Source organism: Protopterus annectens, chromosome 1.part2 (genome assembly GCF_019279795.1).
Source record: "Protopterus annectens isolate FY-2018-M chromosome 1.part2, PAN1.0, whole genome shotgun sequence".
Classification (NCBI taxonomy): domain Eukaryota; kingdom Metazoa; phylum Chordata; order Ceratodontiformes; family Protopteridae; genus Protopterus; species Protopterus annectens.
In genome coordinates, this window is record NC_056727.1 from 448255471 (window position 1) to 448269552 (window position 14082).

Sequence of the window (14082 nt, forward strand, 5' to 3'; positions counted from 1 at the left end):
CGGTTCCTTCGACCCGTTCTTCCTCCAAACTTTCGGATGTCGATGTGGATCGCGTGGTGCAGAAGTTATTGGAGCATTCGGCCCTCTCTAAACTTATTTCGGTTTCCACCCAGTTGGTGTCGAAACTTGAAGGCCTTCCTGTATCTCCATCCATTCATAGGTTCATAGGTTTATACTAGGCTATCTGCCCTAAGGCATTTATAAGCCTAGCCCAAATTATTGTGGCTTACGCCACCCCTTATATGAAAAAAATACTGTGCCCATTAGTTTGTTGTGCCTCTGTCCAGCAGTGACCCAGAGATGATTCCCGGGGTAAACCTACGATCTCCCATCCACAGGTCTAGATTTCTCTTGAACAGAGTCAGCGAGGTGCTCTGCCTCACATGGACCGGGATTTTATTCCACAGCATAGGGAGTCTCTGAGTGATAAATCTATCCCTCCAGCACGTCCTATTTATATCCGTGCTAAGGTTTAAGTCGCTTGCTCTAGTGGTTTTGGTGGATTTGGATTTTTGAGGTGGAGCATGTCCATTAATTCCGGGTTGGACATGGCCTTGTATGTCAGGCACATGTCACCTCTGAGCAGGCGGTATGCGACTGAATAGAGCTGGAGTTTCTTCAATCTGGCAGCATATGACAGATTTTGGAGTCCTTTATCCTTTTGGTGAGGAACTTTTGGGGTCTCTCCAATTGCTGCAGATGTCGGGTGAGATACATCCCGAATGGGGCATTGTACTCGATCATTGGTCTGATAAGTGAAGAGTACAGGGAACAATGACCTCACTAGATCTGGATGTGAATCCCTTCATGATCAGGTGGGCAATGTAGAAGGTCTTTCTAACCACTTTAGCAATGTGAGTGTCAAAGAAAGGCCACTGTCAACCTGGGTCCCCAGGTCCCTGATAACCTCTTCTGTGCTTAGTGGATTGCCACCTATATGGTAGCTTGGGGTTACCTTGTTTTCCCGAAGGGTATGACTATACATTTTTTGGCGTTTAACTTCAGGCCATGGCTCTGGCACCAGCTATCTGTTTCCGTGAGTCCCTTCTGAAGGATATCAGTGTCCGATGCACTTTCCACTATGGCGCCCAGTTTGCAGTCATCTGCAAACTTTGTCAGCCAAAGTCCTCCCATGTTGGCCTGTACTTCTGAGAAGTAGATGCCAAACAATAGGGGGCCAAGGACCGAGCCCTGTGGGACACCACTTGTGACCGGCTTGGAGTCTGACACAGCGCCAGCAACTCTAACCCTTTGGGTTCTGTCCTTAAATTCCTCCTCCGAGACCGATTCAGTCTTTGGAGCCGGAAGAGGCTGATCTACTGATTGTGGAGCCCTCGGGTCCAGAACCGTCTTTTTCTCGGTCTGTTCCCCTCACCTCGACTCCGTCGGACCCGGTACCGGAGTCTCGGAGCCGACGGTCTGTTCTTGGTACGGGGCGAGTCGAACCGGCGTGTCGGTTCCGACTCTCCCTCGGGCCTCGCACGGATCGATTCGCTCCGTCCTCGGGTCGATGCCTTCGTGCCTGTGTCGGGATTCTTCCCATTTCTTGAACCGGGGACTCTTCGATGCGGGACCGGGGCGTTCGACCTGATGAGGAAGGTGTTGTCTACCCAGACAACCACATCAGTGGAAGCAGTTTCTCCTCCCCATAAAGGGCCTTTGTCTTCATCTGCACCCACGGCCACATCCAAGCGTCGGGCACCAGTGTCTCAGCCACCCTGGAGGTGCCCCTCTTCTTCCGAGGCTTCTTGGATGCTCCCCGAGGAAGTCCCTAGGAAGAGATTGTGTAAGAGGAGACACTTGGATTCTCCACAGGAATCCTTGACATCTGACACTGACTTAGATGAGTCAGAGGGCTCCCCTAAGTCACCTTCAGAAGATGTCTCTTTTCGGACATATTGGAGATCCTGAAGCAGAGAGGTGACTGGCAGTCCCTTCCCCCTTCTGAGGATGAGTCAGTTCTGCTGAAGGCATTTGGTGCTCGCCCTTCCTCCTCCTGGGTCACTCCGCCCTTCGACGAACTAATGGACCTAATTGCTCGAAGGGCGTGGGAGGCTCCTGACACAGTGGAACCTGTTCCAAGGAAACCTAACAAGTACATCACAGCACCTCAGGATAAGTCCTACCTTACAAAAGGAGTTCCAGTAGACGCTATGGTGGTGGCAGCAGCCACGAAAAAGGAGATGTCGGAGTCTTCTTCGTCTATCCATCCTCCTAATAAAGACTCTAGGACGATGGATAGATACGGAAGCGCATTTTAGTTCAGCGGCTTTTTCCATGCGGTCCCTGAACTATTTGACCCACTTTACACGTCTACAGAGGATCTAGTCAAAGAGTTGGGAGATACCCTCCAGGGTGCTACAGATGCAGCTGTCTCAGAGAAAGTGACAGCAACTTAATACCCTAACATCGATTGTTAACTCGTCCATGAGGCTGATTTCACGCAGCGAAGGTTCGAGTAGGGCAGCAGCTTCAGCGATTGCTCTTCGTAGACAATCCTGGATGCGCCTATGCTCCTTTGCGGAAGCCTTCAAGTCTTCCTTTACAAACGCCCCATTTGACGGTGCCACTCTCTTTGGCCCCAAAGTAAAGGAGACCCTTACCGGTGTGAACAAGAGGGAAAGACTCTGTCTGCTGTCGGAGTCCGTTTTCCACCCCAACCAGACCGTACCCCAAAGGGCAACGCGGTGGAAAATGTGGTTTCAAAACCCCAAGGGTCTTTCTCAAGCACACAGGGTGATGCCCCTCTAGAGGCAGAGGAGGGGCAGAGGTGGAAGACGCCGCCCTGGCGGCAGAGGGGTCCGCAACATCAAGGTGACAGGGAAACACTCCCTGGTAAACCTTTCCAGCACTCCTGAGAGGAGGCCCGACTGTCCTGCTCTGGAGGCAGTCGGGGTCGCTAGCTTTATACCCTCAGGCCTGGCAAAATATAACTACAGATAAGTGGGTAAAAGCGTGGTTACCAGAGGTTACAACATACCCTTCCTATCTCATCCCATCCCAAAGAAAAGACTCCCAGATGTACCGCCCCATCTGCGAGAGCCAGCAGCTTTAGAAATTTCAAAGCTGCTAGAAAAAAGAGTCATCCAGCCAGTCCCAGCGGACCAGCAAGGATTCGGGACTTACTCAAGGTTCTTTTAGTTCCAAAGAAAACAGGGGACTGGAGGCCCATTCTAGACCTAAGCTACCTCAATACTTTCGTCAAGAAAGAAAAGTGTCGAATGGTCACGCTTCAATCGATCCTTCCATTCTTACAGAAGGACGAGTGGATGTGCTCAATAGATCTAGAGGATGCATACTACCACATCAAAATGGCCAGGGCATCCAGAGATCATTTGCGCTTCGGCTGGGAGCCAGTCACTTTCAATTTCGAGCCCTGCCCTTTGGTCTGACCTCAGCCCCAGGGTCTTCACCAAATGCATGGCAGTGGTAGCGTCTCACTTGAGACGCCAGGGATTCCAGGTGTTTCCGTATCTGGACGACTGGCTCCTTTCGGCCACCACCAGGCGTCAACTACTGCAGGCCAGAGACTTTGTTCTCCAACTGTGTGTTCACCTAGGGATCTCCGTAAACTTCGGAAAATCCTTACTTCAGCCATCACAAAACATCTTGTTCATAGGAGCAGAGTTAGACACACGTCAGTTGATTCTGAGGCTTCCCCCAGAAAGGATATTATCACTTCAGACTCATATTCGCTTCTACTCTTGTCAAGGAAATCTCCTGCAAAACTAGTGCTAAAGGTGTTGGGCCTCATGTCAGCCTCCTGATTGCAATTCCCTGGGAAGGCTGCACATGAGAGTCCTACAATGGCTGCTGTTTGCACAATGGTCGTTTCAACAACTACCTCTAACACACGAGATTCTTATAACAAAGACATGCAAAGCAGATCTAAACTGGTAGCTTCAAACGTTCAACCTTTCCCAAGGGAGACCGTTTGTGCTACCATACAGTTACAGTGACCACGGACGCTTCCCTGATAGGGTGGGGGGGCAGCTTTCAGGGACAGACAGTCCAAGGCGAATGGACCAATTTGGAGTACAATCTGCACATCAATGTTCTAGAGTTGAGGGCAGTGTTTCTAGCGTTGCAACACTTTGCTCCCTTCTTCCTCTAGGGACTATTGCAGTTCAGACGGACAACATGTCGGTAGTCTGGTACATAAACAAGCAAGGGGGAACCAAGTCCTATCAGCTATGCAGAGAGGCCATGAGAATTTGGCAGTGGGCGGAGTCCACGGGTCGCTTTCTAATAGCAACGCACATCCGGGGTCATCCAACGTCATAGCCGACAGGCTCAGCAGAGCAATTCTGTTACCGCACGAGTGGTCCCTAAGACAGTCAGTAGCGAAAAGGATTTTTCGCACGTGGGGCCAGCCTTCCTGCGATCTGTTTGCGTCTCCAATGAACGCCAAATGCAGGAGCTACTTTGCCCTATTACCCTCCAGGGAAGTCCCCAGGGACGCACTGGTTCACGATTGGCCCCCGGGACTCCTGTACGCATTTCCCCCATTTCCTCTGATATCAAAGTTTCTCCAGAAAGCCAAGAACCTACACAGGACGATAATCCTCATTGCCCCATTCTGGCCTCGTCAAATTTGGTTTCCCTTCCTGAAGATACACTGCATTCGGGGACCCTAGATTCTGGACCCAGAGCCAGACCTATTGACTCACTTGTCAGGGGTTCCCCATCCCGCGCTTCTGTCCCTCCATCTAGCAGCTTGGCTGCTCCAATTCCCAACTTAGCCAGGTCTGATCTTTTGTCACCAGCAGTCCAGGATATTTTGGTGGCTTCGCATAAAGCTTCCACTACTAAGACATATGCTAGCAAATGGAAGCGATTTGTATTCTGGGCGAATACACACCATGTGGATCCTTTTATAGCTCCTTTGAATAAGATCTTAGAGTTCTTAACAGACTTATTCCATCAGGGTGCTTCTCCTGCTACACTAAGAGTTCAATTGGCTGCCATTTCGAATTTCCATGTGGAAGAATGTGGAGCTCCTGTTACGGCTCACAGACTTTGTAAAGCCTTTTTAAAAGGAGTTTTTCATATTAGACCACCGGTCAGATCTCCTCGTCACCTTGGAGTCTAAATTTGTTGCTATCTAAATTAATGTTGCCCCTTTGAACCTGCCTCTTCTTGCTCACTAAAATTTTATCCTGGAAAACTCTCTTTCTGGTAGCCATTACTTCCGCTAGGCAGTATCTGAACTTCAGGCTCTTTCCATCAAGCACCGTATTTGATCTTTCACTCTGACAGAGTTTCTCTTGAACCAATTCATCCTTCCTCCCTAAAGTGTGTTCTATTAACAATATTAATCAGTCCATTGAATTACCCACTTTCTTCAAAACCACTCCAACAAAATGGAGTATATGTTACACAAATTAGATGTTCACAGACAGCTAAGATTTTATTTGGATAGAACAAAGGATCACAGAAAAACAGATCAACTCTTTGTGGCTTTTGCTGATAGCAGGAAAGGACTTGCAGTTACCAAAAGAATTCTTTCTAAATGGTTAACGGATTGTATAATCTATGTCTACGATTCTTCAAATCAAACCCTGTTACACAAACCCAAAGGACATTCCACAAGGTCAGTGTCTACATCTTTGGCTCATGCAGCCCGCCTACCACTGGACGCTATTTGTGCAGCTGCTACTTGGTCTAAACCACATACATTCATTTCTCATTATAAGGTAGACAATGTTTCTAGGGACAGGGCAACCTTTGGTTCCACTGTGCTCAAGAACGTCCTCCCGTGAGTTCCTCAGGAACAAGGAGCTAGGGACGCTACCCATGTGTAAGAACAAACAGCGAGATTGAACACTATCACATATAGAAGTTATGTCCTTACCATAACGTTCCATGTGGAGTGTTCATCTCGCCTTTGTTCTTACAGTCCCACCCTCCCACCCTTAGGAAGAACGTTCTTTGATGCCTGGCCAGGAGCATTCTGCTACTGTTACAATATTGTGTACATAGTTGACATATATATATATTTTTATATGTCTGTCTGGCTTATATGTATATAGTTATGTGTAGATTCTTTCTGTACATATGTGATGTGAGCATGAGTGTGCTATTCTATAGATTGGTTTGCTTGCAAACTAGATCTGAGGTAAAGGCAGAGGGGGATTGTGGGTATTAGATTGTCTCGAGCTTCTTCTCGATGCAGAGCTTGCAAGAGGCCGGCACGGAGCCGAGGATCGGCTCCGAACCCATGTGTAAGAACAAAGGCGAGATGAACACTCCACATGGAACGTTATGGTAAGGACATAACTTCTATTTATTGCCTCTCTATACTCCTCCCTCATTAGACCAGTAATTGAGTATAACACCCCATTTTGGATGTACCTCTCCAAACATCTGCACCAGCTGGATAGGCCACTGAAATACCTCACAGATAATCCATGGCCTCCAACACCTGTCCTATGCAGACAGGCTCAAATCACTATCACTCTACTCGGTATCGTACAGATTGCTCAGGGGTGATCTGTGTCTCGCCTACAAGACAATCTTGGACCCTGCCCTACTAGAGATGCTCCATATCTGTAAGTGTAACTCCTCACACACTACCCACTCAAAAGCCCTGAATCTAATAAGCGATATCAACAAAACCTGCTGGAGAGACAAGTTTGTTTACCAGAGGCTGCCCCTTCTCTGGAATCGACTTCCCATGCATGTTAAACAGAGCACCTCGCTGACCCTCTTCAAGCGCAACCTTGATGAGTGGATGGGGAACCACAAATTTGTCCCAGGGGTTCCACCTGTGTCCCTCACTGACAGGGGCAACAGATGCTGACTACGGTTTCTTTTTGAGGATAAACTCTTGGCTAGGCTTGGTAGGGCCCCAGGGTCATTAGACTAGTAACCGCCTGTGATCTAGGCTTTTTAGTGCTATACAGTGGTGAGTTCTGAGCGCCTTCTGTGTGGAGTCTACATGTACTCCCCACGGTCGAGTGATGCTTAAAGACATGCAGGTAGGTGCGTGCGTGAATGGGTGTGCCTTCTTTGAAGGTTGGGCGTTGGGCTGGCACCTCGGCACCGTAAAAATCTACTGCCAATCATTAGCGGACCAGAGTTCTGCTGTGGCGACCCCTAATCGTGAAAAGCCGAAATACATTATTTTTTTTACAGTGATGAGTTCTGAAGGGGGTATTTGCTGCATTGTTCAAGTTTTGATTTTTGTGATCCCTGAAGGTTAGTAAGGCTAGAAGCACCATAAAGAAGTGTGGGAAGGAGATGAGTAGTGGTAAGTGTAGCTTTAGTTGTGTTCGTGAGAGTTTTGGGCTCTGTAAAGCATCCCTAGTTTTTGATGAGTTTTTTCTCATGAAATTTTGTATATGCAGATCGAATTTAAGATTATCATCCACTGTCATCTCTAATAATACAGCCGTTTGTGTCACTTTTCATAGCAAATTATCAAAAGAGAGCATTTTAAATTTTGTTTTTTTTTTCACGGGAGAGGGATTGGGGGGTAGTAGTTTGTTTCTTTCAGTGCTGAGCATGAGTTGTGAGTTCAAAGCCACGTTTCAGTTGCTGTTAAAGCTTCTTAAGTATTTTTTTTTTTTGAGGTGTGTCATGTCAGATGTGTAAATGAGTGTGGAGTTATATGTGTAAAGTATTAGGGATGCCTGTTGTGTGGATGTATGGAGGGTGTTTGGTGAGAATGTTAGAAGAAGGAACCAAGGATAGAGCCTTGTAGTATACTGGTGGTGACTGGTATGGAGAGAGGATAGAGTGCCATTTTACTGACTGATTCCTGTCGAATAGGTAGCTTTTGAACCATAGAAGGGTGGGCCGAGAGGCACGTAATGAGGACATTTGAAGTAGAAGTTTCCTGTGACAAACTGTGTTGAAGGCTTTAGACAAGCCTTGAAATAAGGAAACTAATTTGCCATTAGCTCTAGCTCAAAGAGTTGAAGGATTTTATCTGGGAGGGGAAGAGAACAAGATTTAAGTGGGATAAATTGATCCTTTCAAGAGAACAAGGTGGTTTAGGATTACCTGATATAAAGGGATATTTTAGAGCTTTACAGTTAATGCTGAAATACATAACACAAGCAGAAGGTTATAATTCAAGATGGAAAGGAATGGTGAGGAAGGGGAGAGTAGTTCAAGAAAAAGACAGTGAGTGGGATTTTGGGTGCAGATCCTTAAGGAGAATAACAGCAGCTTTACAGAATGTTATATTCATAAAGTAGCTGAAAGAATTCCAAGAACTAAGCCAACACTAGAATGGAGAAAAAGTTTGCTGCAAGTAGGGATACAGAAAATATGCTGGAAAGGACTGGCGTTTACTGGAGAAAACTGGCAAAGGAACCAAGATATTGAGAGCAAATAACTGAAGAGGGAAAGGTAATAGAGTGGGATGAGGCCAAGAAGGCATTTGGACTGCAGGCTAGATAGACTGTCTGGCCAGGGATTGATGTCAGAGTATAGGCAGAGAGAAAGGGATAGGGGAATCTTAAGTGAAAGACCTACTGTGGTTGGGTTTGTAGTTGAATCTAGAACAGGAGCTGCTCTTAAAAAAGGGTAAATAATACAGCTTATAAAACACTGTGTGATGACTATAACAATAAGAGGAGATTAAAAAAAGGTTGGGAAGAGAGACCAGGTATGCAATTTAAAAGAAAACAGTGGGAGGACATATATTTTATTTTACATTTGTTTAATGGGTAGTCCAACTGGGCTAACGGCCCATTTTCAGCAGAGGCCCGGGAGGAAAAGCCCCAAGAAGACAAATAAAAACAAAAAAGCAAAGACTAGTAACAGACTAAAATAAGTAGCTTAAAATAAGTTTATTTGAGCGTGCTTTCGTCTAAAATAACAAGACTTCATCAGAAACATTTGAATGACAATGTAGTATTATGCCAGTTTTAAAATACCACTCATTCAAGTTGTAAAACATTTTTATATTATGTTTTGTATATAATGTTTTTTCATATAATGTTATATTAATGTATTTTTTTGTAAAAAGTTTTTTAATTAATGGTTCGATAAAGTTTCTATTACCTTTAAATAATAATAAACATACTAGGTAGTATTTTAAATAGTAAAGTATAGATGTTTAAAATGGCATTTTTAATGGATGAACTGTGAATAGTAGAATGTTTCTTTAAATAATGAGAGGGAGGTATTTTCATTGATTGGTAATTATTTAATTGTTGTAAGGTATAAAAGCACTACTGGTTTTGTCATTCAAATGTTTCTGATGAAGTCTTGTTATTTTAGATGAAAACGCGCCCAAATAAACTTAGTTTAAGTTACTTATTAGTGTTTACTTATAGCTAAATTAGCTACACTATATTGCTACACTCGAACGTTCCTTTGCAACTGTATTTTCTTGTTTGACTTGTTTGGTAGCAGTTCCTGTGTTTTCTCCTTTACAGTTATAATATACAGTATTTCCAGAAAAGTCAGGCAGTAAGCATTAACAGGATTGTTAAAATATTGACGCAGTTACTGTATACAGAATGTTTACAGTGCTACCAATTTTGGTAAATGCAAGCTATACTCTTTCAGCAGGGTAAGTTTAGGATGGAAAAGTTGTCAGTGGAAGAAGAGATTTAGGAGATTAACTGCAAGGCAATATGAAAAGTGGGGAGAGAGAAGGTTAAAAGGAGATTTGATAGGAGGTTTCGGTTAAGGCAAAGTGAGGAGTGAAGAGAGAGAGTTATCCAGGGGTGATACAGGAACAGAGCCAATTATTGTTGTTGTTATATGGCTCCTAAGTATGCAACAAAGTCCAGAATGTTTAAGATCTTTGCTTGGAAGTACCCTAAGCAGATTTCATAGAATTTTTCTCAGGTAGATGGCAAATGTTGGAAGTGTGATGTGGTAGAAATGGGTAACTGGGAATATATGTTTGAGATGTGTAATGAGTTGGCAGATTTAAAAAAATTTCTACAGAGTACTCTTCAGAAATATTGGGTCGAGCAAATGGCTGTAACTAAGGCTCATGATTTTTCTGAGCTGGGAATTGGGTTGAGCAAATGGCTGTAACTAAGGCTTATGATTTTTCTGAGCTCGAACACAGGATCTGAATTGCCTAGACATAAGGTCTTGTGGTGAATATAACTGACGAGGGTCAACCTAAGGGTACCATTCAAGCCAGAGCTAGAAATCCAGATATTCACTGCATATTCCTTAGACATTGCATTGGGGTCCCACTCAGGGAAACTGGGAATCTGGCCAGAACTTATTTTTAAGCTAGGGATCCTGCATATCTTCACAGATATCATCAGAGTATTATAGTACATCAATAACTTGGGGAACACACACTTACCCCTTGTGCAGGCTGGCCTTGAAGGTGTGGTACCTGGCTCAAGAGTCGGGCATGATCCACAAGGCAGCCTATATCCCTTTTTCAGGGAAACATTCTAGGAGACTAGAATGGCAGAATAAAGAGGCAGAATGGCAGAATAAATAGGCAGACTCTTATGAATGGAAGCAGAACAGGGATATATTTATGGATTTGGTCCCCATGTGAGGAGTGCCAGAAACATTTTTACTTCTCCAGAAAGCAAGCAGCTCAGAAAAAAAATTGCAGTGGGACACTAATCATTGGGGCCTGATCATTAGATGCCTTCTATTTACACAATTTCTATACGTCTGTCCTCGAGTTCCTCTTTTCTGCAAGATAATACACAAGGTAAAGGAGGAAAGACAAAATGGTAAACTTTGCTCCCTTTTAGCCAAGACAGCAGTGGTACTCCCTCCTACTAAGTGTTATAAGGAAATAGTCTGTTCTGCTGTCTCAGTGTGTGGATGTCTTTACACAAAATGAGGGGTCCACACATGTACCCCAAAATGAAGACCCATAGATTAACAGCTAAGATGATCTAGCTCTCATCCCCTGTAAGCACATACATTCCAAGGGCATGCTTACTTATCTTAAGAGAGGCTAGTAAACCAGATGTGAGGAAAATAGAAAGGATTCTCTGGTAGCAGGAGGAATCTGGACCCTAATCAGATTTCAGGGTCCCTGATCCCTAAATACCTTCAAACTCTGACAAATCAGGATTTTTTTTGCCTCTGAGAATAGTGCATGTGCAGTTTTAGCATGCCTACCTGGGGATCCGCTTCTTCATTCTTTACCAGTAATGCAGTTCTTTAAATGGTAAACATTTTAGGCCTTCAAAGAAAGTAATCTTTCCACTGTGGTGACCACAGTTATATATTAGATAAGTTAACGTTGCCACCTTTTGGACAGGCTGTTGGTTTGCCCTTCAAATGCTTAACATGAAAAATGCCTCTTTCCTAGGCATTATTATATTTACATATTATAATGTGAACATACCTTTTGAATCAAGGGTGGGATTTGCCATGGCCATATTACATGGTGTACTGCAAACAACATCTCTGGCCTTAGCCACCCATTGGGTCCATAAGCTGTGTAAATCTTCCCAAGTGCTATCACTAGTACCACAGGGAGCAATGCAGTGAACATGGTACAGTTATGCTAGAAAGCTACAATAATTGCAGATGTTCAAATATATTCACTATTGGAATAAAATATTCTCCTTCTGCTCCTCTTCTTCCATTCCTGTGGGAATTTTGGGGTTGGGCAAGGACCCTGTCATCTTTCAGTTTCTTTTCCTTCTCTTCTACTCATAAACAGCACTCCTCCTTTTGAGGTTGACCTAGAATCTGGAGTGGCAGTTGTGAAATGACTTGTGGTTGGGCTGCCATTCTTGGAGACGTATGCTACTTGGGTTACCCATGCTGTAGTCTCACCCTCAAATCCCTGGAGCTGACAGGGGCAAGAAACACTTAAAGTTGATGTGGGAGAACATCCCAGTTGTACAACAGAAGTGCTGACAATACAAGTGGGAGGGAATCTACCCAGTCTAGAGAAACAATAGTGAAAGCACTGGAAGTTGGGCCAGATGTCAGGCCTTCTGTGGCATAAGTCCCAGGTGTTGTCAGTAATGCAGCAGTGAATGTGTTCATACATCTGCAGCTGTGGAAAGCTTCTAACTAAATGTATTTTCCTACTTGTCAGTCTTTTTGTTTTTTCAAAACTCTACTTGTTCACTGCAACTACATTATTTATGCGAATACTGAAATCTGTTGTGTATAATCACGCTAACCATGTATTGAAAAAGCACCGTCTGACTGGAAATGCCATTGAGAGGTGAGACTAGTTAGTTTTTCTGTCATGTGAATGCAGGTTGCCCTTAAAAAGATGTAAATTCCATTCTCTTTCGCATAAAGATGTGTTTAGTTTTTGTTTTGTTTTCAGATTATGGCTGCTTTATTATTCAATGTGAAATTGTATTACCTCAATTGCTAACTACCTTTCTGTGTTTCAGGGGCAACTGGACCTCCTGAGAAGTAATACAGGCCTGCTGTACAGGCTCAAAGATTCACAGAGTGCTGGGTAAGTACATTAGCCTTCAGGATAGCAACATTAAGGTGATATTTGCATGCATAACTTTATAAATCTTTGTATTGTGCAAAAAGTTTGAATATACATGAATACCTAACACTTGAATTGTCTGGTACATGAACCTTGTAAAAGGAAAATCCACCAAGGTAAAATAAAACCATTAGAATTATACTACTCTGGTGGCATAGAGGGCTAAAGCCCTAACTGCAGCCCAGCTAACCTGAGTTCTAGTAGAGGCTTGGGAGACTGGTGGAGCTTCAGGAAAGGGATTGGCAGTACTATCCTTGAGGGTAGGACAGACCTGTGAACGTTTCCTGTGACAGTCCTGGGTAGAGGCTGGAGATGTTGCTCTTGAGAGGCATGGTCGAAAAGGGAAAGGGTGGAGACATGGCTGAGCTTGCCACAGAGGCAAGGGAATATGCTGCACATGTCTGTTGCATGACTGCCCCTCTGATATAACCACAGAGTCCATAGCAGGGGCAGGGGCAGGGAAACAGTGGAGAGTGTTCATCTAGGGATCACCTCTGCAGTGTTATTCACTATCCATAGGATTTGCTGAAAGCAGATATCTAACCTTCTTGTCTGACTTTCAGAGCTTTTTCAGATGGGTCCCTAAGAGTGTAGTTCCTCCTTACCCGACATTATTCTGACATATTGCTTACAGCAACGAGACACTTGCATTATTAGTAAGTTCTTTTTCGTATGAAGGAATGATCAGTCGGATGTCCCTCAAGTCCCTTTCAGGTGACTTCTGGAGAATAAGTTCTCAGCTTGAGAATGTTGCTTTGACTTTTGCAGCTTGTATTACTGGATTTAACTTAAAAAGTTGTGTGAGTCTTGGAAACTGGATTTTCTGTATTTTTGAAGGTCTTTGCCATCCCTTTGAAATATGTTTCAGCAGAGGTATGTGTCTGTGTATGTAAGAAAACAAATTCCACCTAAGGAGTTCCACGCAGTGTCTCTTTGGTTTGGGTTAGGAAGCCCAAGTTTCTTCCTGCAAGCACTGTGCTATGTTTAGGAGAGAGACTGTGAATGTTAAGGCCTGAAACCACAAGACCTACATAGTTTAGAAAAGAAAAATAGAGGTGTTATGTTCCCCTAGTCTCACATCTGACTCTTTGGAATCTCCACCTATTTTGAGTCCTCTCTGGAAATGCACAGAGCGATTCGGAACTGGACTGCTACTTCACCAGGGCTCTGAGGACAGTTATTGAGATGCTTAGACAAGACACCAGGTTTTGGGCATCCATGAAGACTGTCTTTTCTTCTAAGGTTTCTTTTGTTTCACATGACTTGCATATGACATCAAATATCCAAATGATTTTACTAAGTGATATTCAAGATGGCCTGTTGGAAAAATCTGTAGGCCCTGTATAACTGAGACTTTGCTTTCATTGGCAGAGGTAGCTCCACCTATATACTATCCCCCCAAGTGATCTTTGGTTTTAAGATATTTGTGTTGAGAAGTATATCACTGGCTGGCAGAGGATCAGCCCTCAGTTTGTGTAACCCTCTGTGTTCGGAGCACTCCTTCCTCCAAATAAAAGGATATCCTCTCCCCCAATCGGTGTCATCAGATTCAGCCTAGAAGGAAAGGACCTGCCATATTTGACCCGAATATTGTTACCTATGTGTTATGATGCCAATAATATGGATGCAGTTTCTACAGGGTTACCACCAGATGTTTC

At 44.2% G+C, this 14082-nt stretch overlaps 1 protein-coding gene across 1 annotated transcript in view; it reads left to right on the forward strand.

Annotated features, from left to right (window-relative positions):
* Positions 1-14082, forward strand: part of POLR3F (RNA polymerase III subunit F) — a 1043854-nt gene that overhangs the window by 264929 nt on the left and 764843 nt on the right. Inside the window, exon 3 of the mRNA XM_044056984.1 lies at positions 12318-12385. Coding sequence (XP_043912919.1) covers positions 12318-12385 — 68 coding nt within the window. The remainder of the gene's footprint in view (positions 1-12317; positions 12386-14082) is intronic.